This window comes from Eptatretus burgeri, chromosome 5 (assembly GCF_056783735.1).
Source record: "Eptatretus burgeri isolate ZD-2024b chromosome 5, Ebu_testis_v1, whole genome shotgun sequence".
NCBI lineage: Eukaryota > Metazoa > Chordata > Myxini > Myxiniformes > Myxinidae > Eptatretus > Eptatretus burgeri.
In genome coordinates, this window is record NC_140965.1 from 103,676,644 (window position 1) to 103,694,112 (window position 17,469).

Sequence of the window (17,469 nt, forward strand, 5' to 3'; positions counted from 1 at the left end):
CTCCGTATAAGCCGATTGGGTAACTCGGTCTGTATTCGATATAATAATATAATAATAATACCATTCCTTTCACACTGTTAGGTGCATCGGGCTGCTGAGGCATTTTCAATGGCAAGGAGTGCAGTCCTGGATGAGTTGCCACTCTGACACACGTTACCCCGAATGGTTATTATCTCAGTAAGATGGTACTCATTTCACCAACCTCAGAAGGATGACAGGCTGAGTCAACCCACACCTGGTGTTAATTCAGCAGCCAACGGGGCTTGAAGTCAGGACCCTAAAATTCCCAAGCCAGCCACCTTAACTGCGAAGCCAACACCAGGCTTAAAAACCAGTAATTGCTATAAACGAGGCTAATTGTGGCTTGCCACAACAAAATGTTGGTAGTCTTTTTTGAAGGTATCTACTGTACATTTCCTGATCTACAGAAAATAAACTTTGAAGCAAAACCAAATACTGGTCTCGGATGATTGAATGTATAGTTCTCTAAAAATGGGCAAACACATTGGGTGATGTCATGAATGAAAAAGAGAACTTGCGTGGAAGATTAAGGTACTATAAATTATGCACACTCACCTTAATAAGGGCAGTTTTAATGGTTATAAGCATTTGCACAATGATATAGATTTTTGTTTTTGTTGTATGCAGAGTAAAGGCTCATGTAAGAGCCAGAACACAGAACAGATCGGGACAGACCATCACAAAAGGGACAGCAGGGAGAGAATGGGAAATGCCAACAGCAGGACTGAGGAAGAAAATAGAAGGAGAGGGCCAACAAGCGATGTGCAAATTCAGTAGCGGGGGGGGGGGGGGATAGTTTAATGAGTGCAGAAAATATCACGGTGAGACAATGGTGAACAGCAGTCTGAAAAACTTGGAGGGAAGAATTACATTTAAGAGAATTTGGAAGTTGGTTTCACAGGTGTGGGAAAAAAAGGGGAAAAATGAGTGGAGGTGAGCAGTGATCCTGGATTTTGGGAGTTTTACTGGAAGGGGGTTGCTGGTGGACCACGCGAGCCCTGCAGAAACCTGGGGGGAACAAAGTATGGAAAGAGCAGAAGGAATAAGACCAGAAAGGAGGTGGAAGAAGACAGAGAGACCACCGACCTGTCTGCGATGGCAAAGTGATAGGCCCATCGACTCAGCTTCGTCGCAGGATATTCCAATGATCTTGAAGGCATGTGACCTTTCTGATGATATTAAAATGTACAATACAAAACGTTTCTGTCAAATTTCACGGGAAAAGCTTATATTATGTCATTTCTGCTAATTGGTTAAAATATGTTACAGTCGACTTGGTGTGGATTGTTTGGCTAAGTTGTTTGCAATTTGTCGATAAAAAATTGTCATTTGAAAATGCAGATTGCCTATTTATATTCAAATTACTGCAGGTGAAATCGATGGTGCAAGTTTACTGTACTGTAATCATGAACTAATCTTAATTATATAATTAGCAAAACAGATTAACTTATAGTGCCTGCCATTACATGAATGTCATTGCATTTCAAACCATAAAATTACGCTGTTTACATAAATGATTTGTGATGTCACAGAAAATATAACAAGCAGTAAAAAGCTCCATTATCTTCATTATCACCGCTATATTTGGCAGGCCCAGTTATGTTAGCATCTGGGGAATGAGAACGTACGTCATTAACCTAAGGAAGATCAGGCTTGTCATTCCCATCAATTCTACTTTCAACATCAGATAACGAAGGATCAACAAATTAATCAGTGATCACCCCACACCCTTTCTCCTCCATGGAACTCATTCCCAGCTTGCAACTTCTGACCACTTTCAAAGTACAGGAAGTATGGTCAACATCGCAGTTGTTGTAATGTCTACTCGGATAACACAGCACTTATCAAAGTCAAGTACGGCAGCTTTGGAGTGAGCAAATCTTTTCAAGAGATGAAAACACTTCAAAACCCTTCCACAGTGGCACTGGCTTTGGAGGAATTGATCATATCCTGCACCAGTTAATAGATGACTGTGCATCAGCAGTCACCTTTCCGGAAAGCTGACGTCATCCATAGCAACAATGCCAATTTGTTTATGGCATTTCCCTGCAATCCTATTCAGTTAACGAATGAATGAATATTCATGCAACTGCCCTAAACAGGATTCCAAATGATGTGACCTTTCTGCAAAGAAGGAAACCATTTCCCATGTTCGTTATCGTCTGCTTTTTGACATTACTCTATTACTTTCCCCTTGCACAAAGTCGAGTAGTTCGACAATGCAAAACTGCAAAAAGAAAAAGCTGAAAATGACAATTTCTGCCACCTATTTGCATTTTTGCCCATAATTAATAAACACCGTGAAACTTCCGGCTCATTTTACCATGATATCACAATTATATTTGTCTTTTACTCTGCTATCTTAATAACTAACAAGGACATTGTTTTCTTGATAATCTATTGCGATAGATACCAATCTGCAATGCGAAGTGATGACTTACGGCCAATCCAGGAGCACCTGGAGGTCCAGATTCACCTTTGGTACCCGAGGAACCCTAAAACGTGAAAAATAAATTGAAATGATAAATATTCATCTCTACAGAAAACATTTGAAAGCAGTAAGCATATGTACAATCATGATTTGATTTTTCTCAGGTGTGAAGCTTGAGCCCATTAGAGGTAAATGTATTGGACTGGTGTACCAGAGGTGTGAGTTCAAAGCCAGCTGAAGGCAGCAGTTTAACTATTTGGATTCTAAGCTGATGGAAACTGAGCTCATTGAACAATAATTACTGACTTGATTCATTGAGGACATTTAGGGAAGAAATATAATCTGCTTGGCCTGGACTTTGGAGCCAATCCCTATAATCTTTGGACCCAATTCACACTTTGTTGTGAACTCCAACATATCCCCTTGTAGAAATGCCTTGCGCATTCCTCTTGTTGGATGAAAATAATAGAGCTGCACATTTTACTGAAAGTCTACTGTTCTGTTGTACATAATCTGTTATTATTGCTGTTGCTGTTGTTGTTGATTTTTTTTACAAATGATTATGACATCATGCATTATTAATTTACCGTAGATCCTTTGTTGCCTTTTGTACCAGGTGGTCCCTGCAAAAAGAGTTTATTATGGATGATTAAATTTATGTCATGTGACTAGCAAATATTTAAAATATTAAAAAGAATAATCATCATCATCTGATGAAGTTGTGCTGATAATTAACAGCGAAACACACCGGAAGGCCAGGGGACCCGAATGGACCAATGGGACCACTCGGACCAGGAACACCCTGTGGAGAATGAATAAAGGAATAGGTCAAGGTTCAACTTAGACATTCCATGCAATTCAAATGTAAACATTCCACTTTATCTTGCTTTGAAAAAGGAATGTGTTAATGAGGTCTTTGTGAAAGTGACATTCCAAATTTTTCCATCATACCAATTATTCCTCAAATTTTCTTTTGTTTTCATTTTGTAAGGACATGTTTGTTTACATCCTTGTCTGCCTACTGTCACTCCAATCTTGTGCTGTTTGCTAATCTATATACACCTCTGTATCCCCACTATATTCAGCTCAGACCCTGTCTCATGTATGATGCTGAACTCGGTACAATCAATTTCATCCTAAAAATATTACAGCCATCCATTCTTGTCCTGTACTTGGATCAGGTCGATTATCTGCAAAACATGTTAATTAATCCCACCTCTCCACACGTTGACCTAAACATCATTCTGTCTATTACCTCCACCACCGAAGGTGGCTGGAGGTGATGTTTCGACTGCTGTTAGTCCGTGAGCCAAGAGGACCGCACGTGCACTGCCCCTCCCCCACTTATGATCCAAGCGAATGTGCATAAATATGTTCGTTGATGTCCCCTTTGATGGGAAAAAGATGTTAACATTGAAACATACCCATCAGAGATGGGGAATCCCCCGCCATTGAAAAAGGTCATACATATTCCAGATAATGAGGGAGGTGAGTTGGAAACAAGACACCATTTGGTCATCATGTCTTTCGAGCTATACAGCAAAAAGTTTGAATTGGACCAAAAATATATTGTTTATGGTGTGCTTAGCATAGGAGTACTCGTTCTGTGACCTACATTTCCAGCAAGTTTCATCAGAAAAGAAAAAAATTAGAGCCTATATCGCGATAACGATGTTTCTTTCAACCTGGCTGCTTGGTGGCCATATTGGATGTCAGAGCGGGCCGAAACCATGTTGGAAAAAGTTCCCCAGGGGTGAGGGACATAGTAACCAAAAATAATTGAAATCAGATAAGCGGTTTTCCATTTATTACAAAAAACATTTTTTCAAGATGGCCGCCCCAGTCGGCCATCTTGGATCCGGCCATGCCCAACATCAATAGTGTTCTTCCTTTTCAGGTGGTACATGTGTGACCCAAATTTCAAATCGATATGGCGAAAAAACATTTTTTTCAAGATGGCCACCCCAGTCGGCCATCTTGGATCGAGCCACGCCCAAAATAAATAGGGTTCTTCCTTTTCAGGTGGTACATGTGTGACCCAAATTTCAAATCGATATGGCGAAAAAACATTTTTTTTCAAGATGGCCACCCCAGTCGGCCATCTTGGATCCGGCCACGCCCAAAATCAATAGGGTTCTTCCTTTTCAGGTGGTACATGTGTGACCCAAATTTCAAATCGATATGGCGAAAAAACATTTTTTTCAAGATGGCCACCCCAGTCGGCCATCTTGGATCCGGCCACGCCCAAAATCAATAGGGTTCTTCCTTTTCAGGTGGTACATGTGACCCAAATTTCAAATCGATATGGCGAACAGTTTATGAGTTATCGCACTCACAGCTATAAATGTTGACGCCCAGCCAGCCGGACGGATGGACGGACGACCCAGGTGACAACAATATCCCCCTTCCGCCATGTGGCAGGGGATATAAAACTCTTTTGGTCGACGTTTTCTCACGCCCTATTGGGACCCATGTCAAAATGTCACTTTTTCAGCATTTCCGCTATTTCTTAAGGTTCGTAAAATTTGTTCACTTTCACATTACAATATCTCAGTAGTTACTCACAGCATAACCAATATAACATGCTAACTTCATAATATTAAAGAAATCTTTAAAATTTTTATTTTCCATCTCACACCAATGTATTGAAAATTATTGCCAATTTCCAAAACAAAAATACTTGAAATAAGACAAAGAACAAAAATCATTTATAAGAGATGAATGCAAATAATTATTTTTCCTTAATACCTGTAAAGGACTGTGTAGCACAGGTACGAGGGAAGGAAACAAATATGAAATAGAAATAACATTGATATATTTACCCTTTCAAGACACAAAGTACCTTCATCCCACAGAGGAAGAGTTATAAGTAGAACTCCATCCAGATGTTTAAAGAAAAATAAATGAAAAGCCACTGTCTCACAATATTGTTTTACAAGATTTATCAATAAATTGACGATGAACTGCTTTCCTTTTAAAATTGTTCAACTTCAAAACACTTTATCCATTTCTGTCCAAATTCAAGATTAAAATATCATGAGTTAAAAAAAAACCTCTAATCATTGCTTCCATGTACATGTCTGGGGAATCATGTTTCTCTGATGATTCATCATCACTGTCTGTCATGGTCTGGATCTGAGAAGTCATGTTCACTGGTTGAATCAAACTCATCATCACTCGAGTCCTCTTCTGCTGATGCAGCAACATCAACCAACTTAGGTGGAAAGGTCAGCTCCAATTGTCTCTACCGGCAGATCAATCATGGTTATCCGTCGGAGAGGGGATAGAGGATCTGGAAGATTGGTCTTCTTCTATTTTGCCACTTGGTAATTAACTCTACAGATGTGTTCTTCCAGACTGCTCTAATACGGTGGAAAAGATGCTAAATCTTCATTGGCAGAGGGGGTGAGTACATCTGAATCACCTCTGCATTTCTCTTTCATAATTTGGAGCCGGGCTTGATCAACATCTTTGAATCTCGATTTGCCATACAATGAACATGTGAATACTTCAAGGCCTGTTATTAATTCATCTGAAAGGGACCAAAATTCTTCCAAGTTTGCAAGAGGTGTTGTGAACGTGTTAGAGTTTTGCATCAATTTGATGGGCTGGATTTTCCCAAACCTTTCAAAGGCACTTGTGGAATCACAGCCAGTGAATGCATGTCGACCAAGTCAGGCAGAGCAATACTCTGGAGTGGACTGTTCAGCAAATTGAGATGCATCAATCAACCTTTTCTCGTTGCCACTTCCTCTATCAAAGAGCAAGGTAACATCTGAGATCTGAGGAGCATAGTGAAGCAAAATGAAAAAAATGTCACTGTCAGGGCTCTTTACTCATACATTATTGTACTGTTGTCCTTTACCACACATGCAGTAGATAATTACACAGGCATATGTTTCTTCCTGAGATGATTTCAATGAAGTGATCTCTAATTGTGTCACTTGCTTCCCATTTCGAGAGGTTAACAAGTACACAGCTCCTTCCCAGATGAATATCATTTTCCTGCCCTGAAATTTCTTGGCCATGTCATCTTTACTCCATCCATCTTGTAGGACTTGTATTAGCTGTTTTTTGTTCTCATCGTTAGTCAGGAATTGTTTCCAGTCTCCTGGTTTCTTTGCATTCCCTCCCTGAATGATTATCTTCTCTCCGCATCCTCTTGTCTGCCTTTCAAATGACGACCAGTCGGGTTGCACATGTCAGTGTTGAAGATGACATCTGATCGGCATTGAAGATATTGAGGCTTATCTCTCGAAAATTCTCTGGTAGCTTCCGCATGTAATGGAAGACAGAATTTCCATTTTCCACTATCACTGTCTCATCACTCAGAGGTCGAGCTGAATTGTCAACATCTTTATCAAGATGCTGGAAGCCCTTGGATTAGTCAGTTTTTGCCAGAAAACTCTCTGATATACCCATTGAGGAGGGAACAGGGGTAAGTGGGTACTTCATCACTTTGTATAAGTCCAGTTGAACACCTGAAGCTTGAGCCTTCACAAGTAGTTGAAAAACCACGTTGCTCATACTAGTATTCATTTACTTTTTGCCAAGATGTCTTCAATTTGATTGTCTTCTTTGTGGTTGTCATGGTCTTCAGCTTTGATTTATTGATTGTCTCAAATAAATCTGCCTTCTTCTCTCAACTATCCTTGATGAACTCTTCAAATGAGATGATGTCATTAATTCAAGACTTGAACTTGGCAAGTTCATCATGCTTTGTCTGAATATTATGACGAGGACAATGAAGTAACATGCCAACTTTGGGTTCATTTGAGCAAGTAACTACTGAGATATTGCAATATCAAAGTGCACAAATTTCACGAACCTCAAGAAATGGTGGAAATGCTGAAAAAGCGATATTTTGATATGGGTCCGAATAGAGAGTGAGAAAACGTGGACAAAAAGAGTTTTTTTCCGTGTTAACATCTTTTTTCCATGAAAGGGGAGATCAATGAACATATTTATGCACATTAGGTTGGATCATAGGGGTGGTGCACGGTAGGTCTCCTTGACCCACAGACGATGTCTGTTTGACTTTGAGCAGAACATCTCAAAAAGTTATGGATGGATTTGGACGAAATTTGGTGGTCAAGTTGAGTGTGTGACAAGGACAAATTGATTCGATTTTGGTGAAGATCCAGATCCAGATGCGAGAATTTTTAATCTTCAAGTGATTCTTCAGCCTTGAGAGATGGGGCTAAAAACGAAAGATAGCATCACATTTCAAAGAGTTGTGGGCGGATTATGACAAAACGTAGTAGATGAGTTGAGTGGGTGACAAGAACAATCTGATTAGATTTTGGGTGAGGTCCAACCCCAGATCCGGCCTGTCAGTGGGATAACAAAATGTAAACTGCTAAGCTTGGTGGAGGTATGTTATGGTGTTCTACTTACCTCTGCCATCGAAGGTGAAGGAGGTTGTTTTCACCCCTTTCTGTCTGTTTGTTTGTTTATTTGTCTGTTTGGTTGTTTGTGTGCAGGATATCTCAAAAAGTTATGAACAGATTCAGATGAAATTTTGTGGACATGTTGGGTGTATGACAAGGACAAAGTGATTCGATTTTGGTGAAGATCCGGATCCAGATCCGACTACTAGAATTTTAAAAATGATTCTTCACCATTGAGAAATATAGCCCAGAACGATATATAGCACGATACCTCAAAAAGTTGTGGATGGATTCGGACGAAACTTGGTGGACACGTTGGGAGTGTCGCAAGGACAAATACGTTTGATTTTTGTGAACATCTAAATCCGGATCTGGTTACAAGCGTTATTTATTTTTTTTAATGATTCTTCACCGTTGAGAGATCGGGCCAAAAACGACGTGGTACTGTATAGCATGATATTTTAAAAAATGTATTGGGCCCGATATGTTCTTGTGGATTAGGCATTGCGTGGCGGAGGTATGCACTCTACCGAGTGCCCTTCTAGTTTTTTTAAGTGATTCTTCACCATTGAGAGATCGGGCTAAACCGATATATAGCACAATATTTCAAGAAATTTTGTGCAGATTCGGATGAAACTTGGTGGACAGGTTGAGTGTGTGACAAGGACAAGTTGATTCAATTTTGGTGAAGATCTGAATCCGGATCTTGATACGAGAATTATTTATTCTTTAAAGAGATACCTCATAATTGAGAGATAGGGCCAAAACACGACATAGTACTGTATAACATAATATTTCAAAAATGTATTGGGCTCGATATGTTCCCGTGGATCAGGCATTACATGGCGGAGGTATGGTCTCAACCATGTACACTTCGAGTTTCATATGGAATTCACAAAAAATGGCATCGATGTTGTTATTCCAGAACTTTTTTTTTCAATGAAACTGTTTATCACTGATCAGCCTCCCTTCGGATTAAGGGAAACGATCATAAAACAAATATGATGATGACGATGACGACAATGATGATGAGTCTCTCTTGTGATTGAATACCTCTTAAGAATACAGTATGCATTTAGAATGCGAGCAAAGTTTTGAAATGTTCCACCAACAGAGCATTTGTACAAATGCCCATCTTTGATGGTAGAAATGTGCAATACCAATCACATTATGATGTCATCATGTTTTAGTTGTCTTTTTTTGTTGCAGAAAGTATAACCAGCACCAAAATGGATAACTGTACTTTTTACTTAATCTTGATGCCTTCTAATCTTGTGGGAAGTGGAAACGTTTTGGTCCTCTGTCCATATCTTTAAGCATAGTTGTATTAATTTTACAATTATACATAGTTCGTGATAATTTTGTAGCCCCCTGATTTGCTGAACCTCCATTTTAATATTCATCTGACATCTCAGGTGAAGCTAAATTAATCTGAATGAAAAAGTTATCAAAGAATGCTTCATCTTCCAAACTGTGAATCAATAACCATAACAATAGGGTAATGGAGATTGCATCTTCTCCCTGTGGATTGCTTGTGCCAACAATTGGTGTAAAAGGCACATCTTGTCGGGTAAAAGGAAAATTAGTGTTCAGGTCATGGAGTTGTGCAATGCAGAGGTGATGAAATGTCACTGCTGTTTAGGATAATGCACTTATAAATATACATTTTCTCACTACTTGTAACATCAGTGGAAGAGGAAACTGATTCCATCATAGTGAAACCAAACGGTGTAAGCGCATTGCATATCAAACATCACTTTTGAGTATATATACTGTGAGTATATATGAATTTGAGTATATATATATATATATATATATATATATATATATATATATATTTATATATATATATATATATATATATATATATATATATATATATATATATATATATTTATATTTATACGGATAGATATGTGTGTACTGTGATGAGAATGGCAAATTTCATTGAATCCCATGCTATGTTAGCAGAAAATGGGTTTGACTTCTATTTATTACTTCTTGGGATTGACTGTTGTGTTTGGTAGAATGGGATATTGGATACATCAATGATGTAATTCGGTTAGTTCTATTAGCATTTTTATTGCTCGTGTACTAAGTTGAGAAAACGTTGGATTTGGAGTAAAGACATAGTTTGTACAAGTTTAGGTCGGAAGCAGCAGGCAGGCTACGTTAGGATTTGGTAAATGTGGAGAACAAAGGGATTAGCATATCCTGCTCATCCAGATTCTGCGAAAGAGACATCTGGAGGGAATTACTACTTAATGTATCCTGTTCATTTGGAAATGCTTCCAGTATACCTGATTACCTTAACAGTCAATCTCTTTGCTTAGTCAGGAACGAATGTTTTAACAGGTGTGACTGACACATGGCATGCTTGGAGAACAGACCACAAGCATTCACAACAACTGACTGATTGCCTCAATAGAAGGTAACTGAGAAACTCACTCCTTGGTCGAAGGTTATAAAGGACGGAAGAGTTGCTGATAAAAGTTAATACTTGTTGGTACGAGAGGGATGACGAGGGTTAAAAGGGCGAGAGTGGAAGAGTTGCCTGGTGCAGAGCTGGGTTGCATGGTTGTTTGCTAAAACAGTGGTTGAAGCTCCACAAAGCCTTGAAACAGACAGGTCAAAGTTGAATCCATCAGAAGACAGGTGTTGAGCTGGCAATGAATAGAGTTGGGGAGAATCACATTGCAATATTTCAGATGAATCAGGTGTGATGAGTGTTGCCTGAAGAGACGTAAATCTCAATCTTGTGCAGTGATGTGTGCTCCTCGGTTTGACGTCAAGTTTTGACAGAGTGCCATTGCTTTGTATTTTGAATTGTGCTCATCGAAGGTAATACAATCCTGTAGTACGTTTCTGTATCACCCATGGCATACATCTATATTGTGAGAGGTATTTTTTTTAACTGGTACCTTCGGAGCATGCCAACGTGCCCCAGAGACTTCCAGAGTAAAGCCCACTGCAAACAAGCCCAAGTTCACCAAAACGACGCAACCAGACCGTCGGTGACGAATCTTGTACAATCTCATTTTTTTGTAGACTGGCACACACTACAAGACTGCTGATGACACTGTTGGAAAACAAAATGGTGATGAAGGAGAAATGCAGGGAGAGGATGAGCTGGGTGAAACCTCTGAACACTGCTGCTTTGGCACTCGTGTTGGTATGTCACCGACGGCATGCCATGGGGAAGAAGTGGCTGTGGGTAAAGCCATGAGTGGAGATAAGGCCGGCTCAGGGAGCGTTCAACAACCTGCTTGTGAAACTTGCTGCAGAATTTGAGCACTCTCTTGTTAACTTCCATAGGATGCAACCTACACTCTTTAAGGAGATAGTGTAGCTTGTCAGTCAATGGATCGAGGGGAGAAACACAACATTAACAGGCATCATCTTAGCTGCAGAACGAATCACAATACCTTTGTGTTTTTTGGAATTTCACGTTGAATACGATTTGCTGGTATAGTCACCCAGGAACCATGATCCTATCACAAATCTACGAGGTGTGCCTCTTACTCTTCTGACCAAAAGTCTGTCATATTGATACTATGGCCAGAAGTCACTGAAATCTGAAGTTTACTTGGTCAATACGTTGCACCACATTGGAGATCGTCATAGACCGCCGCACACTCCACTCCGATGCATGACTGTGGCCGACAACTAGTCATTAAATTTCAACATTTTCACCTAAGAATGCTTGATAGAGTTGATGCACCCGTAAAACTTGTTGACGGCGGTCCTGAATCACCGCACATTACACGATTATCAAAGACTTTCACAGAATAAATTGTCACAGACGGTCTTCTTGCATTGCATCAGTGAAGAGTGGGTTGGGTCAGCAAGTGCGCAGCAAGATTTAAAGATGCTGTGCCACATTTTTCATCTTTCACCCCTATTATTTTTCTTATTCAATAGTTCAGGCCCAGCAACACCATGACTTATTGCACTGCCTTGGCTAATAATCCTTGTTCGATTTAATTTCCCTTCTTCAAACTTCCCAATGCCATTTTCCAGATACTGGTTACGTGCCGTCTTTATATATTAAACCACTAAGGATATTTATTGTGCTGCCGACATTTGTACATCTGCTGCTGGACCTGTAGATTTAAATACGGCACTTCGATAATGTTCGGAAAAGGAAAAACAAAAACAAAAAATGGTGAAATGTTCATTTGCTTGTTTAATATTTACTCCATTTTAGCTCACCTGGACTTTAGTCAGGTGAGCTTATGTGGGTAAGCAGTGTCCTTCGGAGAGTGAGTGAGTGAGCGAGTCAGTCAGTGAACAAACAGTTCAACCAAACATAATTTTGATGAAACTTGCATGTCACAAGCTTCATTGCTGATGCCTAACGAAGGTGTGTTGACCGCATCAAAATCTGCACTCATTAAGGGGATCTTTGTTGAGGGGGGAGGGGGGCAGTTTGATCCCCAAAATAGGTATTTGCTCTCTTCTCTGAAACGACACACACAATTTCAGTGAAACTTGACCACAACCTTCATCACTCGTGATGTGCCAAAGTTTGTTCACAGCATTAAAAAAAAAGTATATCAGGGTTTAAGGGAGTCTGCGGGGGCAGGGGGGGGGACTGTTGATCTTGATCCAGGTGAGCTTCAGGACACGGTCATATTTTTGGTTTTGATCTGGGATTTAATAGTTAAAATAAAGACCTCTATTTTTGTAATTAAGCGTATTGTGATGTGATGTCCATGTTTCCATCAAGCCTCCTATCTGGTTCAGTTTAATGTGTTTGATCATTCGAACTGTCCCATTGGCTCTGTGATCAGGGTGTGGTGTCATTATAGAGAGTACAGTTTCACCGTGTCTTTATAGTGGGCCTGGCTTAGAGTTCCAAATGTTATGTTGGCCATCTCAACCATTAACGTGACTCACAAAAATCCTATGTACTTAAACAGATTTCAAATAGATTAATTAGATCCTCGTGGATGATCTCTTAGTCTCACTCACGTTGTTGTTCTTGTGGACTTTTTTGTTTCACAGCCTACAGTTTTCATCGAAACTTCCTGAAACTTGGCGTATATATGTAAAAATTCCCTGTGCAGACAGTAACCATCTCCGATTTTGAAAATTCCTCCAAGAAAATAAGTTATGACGTCAAAATATCTCCGCGAATGGAAATCGCCTAAAAAATTATCTCCGAAACAAGGCAAGCTTTTTGAATTCTGTTTGCGGGAATCGAACAGGAAATTAGCAGAGATTAATTACCACACATATGATACATCACGATGACGTCATATCAATTTTTATGACGTCATTCCTATTTTTTGACATTTTTTGTTTCACAACCCAGAGTTTTCAGCGGATCTTCGTGAAACTTGCCGTGTATATGCAGAAATCCCACGCACAGGCAGTAACCATCTCCGATTTTGGAAATTCTTCAGAGAAAAAAGTTGACGTCATAATATCGCCGCTAATGGAAATCGCCAATACCATTATCTCCGAAACTAGGTAAGCTGTTTGAATTTTGTTTGTGGGAATCAAGCCGGGCATTAGCACAGATAATTTATCGCAAACCTGATACATCACAATGACGTCATATTCGTTTTTATGACGTCATCATTAAGAGGACGAGGATCTCAGCTCATTTGAGCTTGTTTTTCTGAGAAGGTTACATCATACCAGTAAACAATCTCGTGAACAAAAGGAATGCTTGAACGATGAATGGTAAAGGTGACTCTTTATTACGATGGAAACAGTAATGAGACTTCTTACCTCTGCCACCTGGTTTTGTATTCACCCCTGTTTGTCTGTTTGTGGGCTGGGTATCTCAAAAAGTTATGGACAGATTTGCATGAAACTTCGTGGACAGGTTGGGAGTATGACAAGAACGAATTGATTATATTTTGGTGAATACTCGCATCAGGATATGGATATTGGAAAAAATTTTAACGATTCTTTTGCATTGAGAGATGGTGCCAAAAACGATATATACTGTAGCAGGGTATCTCAAAAAGGTATGGATGGATTCGGATGAAACTTGATGGGATGAGTTGGGTCAGTGACAAGAACAAGCTGATTCGATTTTGTTTCAGGTATGGATGCAGATCCAACACATCAATGGAATACAAAACATAAACTGCTCACTGCTCAGCCTGGCAGAGGTATGCACTCTATCGAGTGCCCTTCTAGTTGTTACATTTGATATTTGAGGGGCTTTTGCTCTGCCTCTTTTGATAAACCTCATTGAACTTATCCAGTGTGACTTTCTTCTTCTTCTTCTTCTTCTTCTTCTTCTTATTATTATTATTCTTCTTCTTCTTCTTCTTCTTCTTCTTCTTCTTCTTCTTCTTCTTATTATTATTATTCTTCTTCTTCTTCTCTCATATGCAGCACATGACTTTGGGTAGCATAATTTGCTGGGGGCACAGCTATGCCGCTGATGCAGTGCCCTTTTTCGGTTTGAGCAGGAATTTAGAATTTGTTCCTGGTGACGGCAATAGTTCACCAACTTGTCACAAAGGACACCGTGGGATCTTTAACATCCACCAACTGATGCTGGCAGACGGCACCCAGTTTAACGTCCATCCGAAGGACATCACACACATTGACGACACCCCCTGCCTAAGGCACACCAGGATGGCAAGTTATAGTTGGTTCAAGATTCAAACCCAGGTTACATAGTGAGTAATCCCTCGAAATAATCCTACCAGCCCCAATGTGCTTTCGATATCCCATTGAATCAATAACTTCAGAGATTATTGTGTACACAACCTATCGATCTTTTGGTTTTATAATTATCATATATTCCGTCATGTTTATTCAATTATATTCAAGCTACAGTAGATCCAGGAATGGAAGAATGGTTTCTAACTCAAGCAGAATGTTGAATCTGCTATCCAACTGAGCTTATCGAGCGTATATTTAATGACATCCATTACTTACTCAATGTTTGGTTGAGTATCAAAAGCTCAGCATTTACGCCAGCACATAAATCCTAATGACAATGTCTTTTCCCAAACTTGTGTCAGCAAATGTCCTATGTTGTGGTCTTGCTCAAGCATTTCTATTGGTATTCTTAGCGTTCTTCCAGAACCGTTTTGTAAGCCCTGGATGACTGTGCAGGTAATTTAACCTCCCACCACACTCCATCTCTTACAACTGAAAATACATAGAATTGTATTTGTCTGTTAACCTGGACAGATTTTGCTATTTCTGGCATCTCATCCATCTTTCTTTGCTCCCGACATGCGAAGTTTAGCTTATTTATGAAACAGCTCATCAATAATGTATCACCAGATGAGAAAGAAATAATCAACTGAGAATCTCATGTCAGTTTTTGTATGATTTAGGCTGATGCTTTCTCAATTAAGAACCAATAAGATCTTGTTCTTCTAAAGAAAAGTTTGTATCACTCGAATTACTGCATTAAAATGAGAATAGCAATTGTTTGTAAAGTAAGCAAACTGCTGGGTCCTCAATTACAGCAGCAGCTGTCGGGCAGAAATTAATGAAATTGAATATACATCGAGCAGAAATTTTATTTTTAATTGGGACCATTTCCTATGAGAAAACAGGTGCTTTTAACAAAACAGGAAGATTGCTTTATGGAGGTTTCAACATGAAATATTCAGTTAAAGTTGATGATATAATTAGGAATTTAGATTTTGACATGTATTAAAAAAAATTATTAAAAAGGTAATTTAATATGGTCAATAGATAGAGGGCAGGCAGAGGTAGAGTACTTACCTGTGATCTGTGGAGCATGGAGTCGATTCTTGGCCAAACGATAAACTGTGGAATTTGTGCTTTGCGTGCAAATTGCATCACAAAGTGCAACGTCCCTCGGATGGATGTTAAGCTGGGTGTCCTGTTTACTGGCATTAGTTGGTGGACGTCAATGATACCATGACGTTTTTCACAGAGTAATGGAGCTGTTGCCGGCAACAATGGAACCGATTACAAATTCCTTCCCCGAACCATCTGTATTGAACGTCAGGTCTGGCCAATCAGTTCGTGAAAGACTTAGGACAACAAAGTTTCTCCAGTCGACCCCACAAAAAGGTGGGAACAATTGGAGGTCTTTAAAGAAGCTGCTAATAGGTGTATTTAGATTAGTTGGAAGTTTGTTTTCATCATACAGATGCCAAAGGATATTTGGTGATGCATTAGACAATGATCGATTTTCACATCTTCACATAGAAAATTTAATATGTTAAAAATTATATTATTTGTCATTTTTCTGAATTATTAGTAAGTTCTGGTATGATAATGGATTCCAAGAAGACGAGTAGGTAATGTTACTCGAAAGATCTCGACAATGCTTTAGTGTGGACCACTACCCAAAAGGGGAGTGCATAATGTTCACATAATTAACAGCAATCCTGAACGTCACCTTTTCTTAATTAAGAAACAATTGTTGTTTTTATAAAAAAGGTAAAATAAAAATATAACAAAGCTAAGCAAAGCAAGCATGCACTTGAGTCCAAAACCAAATATCTGGTCATGAAAATACACATTATAATTAGAGTGCTCAAAGAACACGTTACTCCACACAGTGTTCAGGTAAATACTTCAATTTTAGTGAAATAATGATTTTTAAAGATCATAAAAAAAAAGATTCCGGAAGTTTAATGCTGTTCAAGCAGTCTTATAAATCACCTTTATACAACACCTTTAATTTTACATGTCCAAGTACTGCTGAACAGAAGAGTTTTTGGAAGTGACAAGAAGGCGATTTGTGCTCGACAGTGTTCAATTATATGATTCAACTTCAATAAAACAAAGATTGTAAAAGTCATTTCAATTAATTAAGTTTGGAATTTACCAGATTTACCACCATTGACACAGTGTCCATCAATTACACCACCCTATCCACCATTCGTCATTTTGTGCCTGTTTTATATTTAGTTAATGACATCCTTATAAACAGTAAATTTCCTGTTTGGAATGATTTTAAATTTTGTTTGACTGCCAAGCAAGCAGAGTAAAAAAAATTATCTCACTCCTTGACGCAAGTGCGATCGGGGCAAATTCAGAGACAAATTTCTCCGAAACTGTAGGTTTGTTTTGCGATTCATGTTCAAAATATAACATTATTTTAAGTAAGTTATTCCTCGATCATAAACTGACGTTTACAGACAGACAGATGGAAATGAACCGAATACTTAACCCCGCTTTCTGCTTCACATGCACGGGGTAATTAAGGCCAAATTGCAGTTACATAAGGTGTGTCTCTATCTCTCTATCTCTCTATCTCTCTATCTCTCTATCTCTCTATCTCTCTATCTCTCTATCTCTCTCTCTATCTCTCTATCTCTCTCTCTCTATCTCTCTATCTCTCTCTCTCTCTCTCTATCTCTCTCTCTCATATAAAAAGGTAAAAACAATAAATTATTGAAACAAGTATTTTTTTTTATAATGAAGCGAAACATTACATAAAATTGTTGCAACAAAGCGAAACGCATGCACTTTATCTCAAAGATTAACTATCCTATATTGGTAAAGTTTGTCCAAAAAATGTACTTGCAGCTTCACCAAAGATCAAATTTGTGAGTCTTACAAAAATCCCAGGCAATTAGGCTCTCAGGTTATATACATGGGAAACATAAAAAAAGACCAGAATAAAATAAATAAATAAATAAATAAATAAAGGGAGATTAT

The 17,469-nt window shown here is 38.9% G+C and overlaps 1 protein-coding gene across 2 annotated transcripts in view; it reads right to left on the minus strand.

The window, feature by feature from the left end:
- The window catches only part of LOC147027096 (uncharacterized), a 547,644-nt gene that overhangs the window by 50,258 nt on the left and 479,917 nt on the right, over window positions 1-17,469 (minus strand). For both annotated transcript variants that reach the window (XM_085883264.1, XM_085883263.1), the window contains 3 exons: window positions 3,201-3,254; window positions 3,040-3,075; window positions 2,463-2,516 (listed from right to left, as the gene is read on the minus strand). In XM_085883264.1, the coding sequence (XP_085739390.1) occupies window positions 2,463-2,516; window positions 3,040-3,075; window positions 3,201-3,254 (144 nt within the window). The remainder of the gene's footprint in view (window positions 1-2,462; window positions 2,517-3,039; window positions 3,076-3,200; window positions 3,255-17,469) is intronic.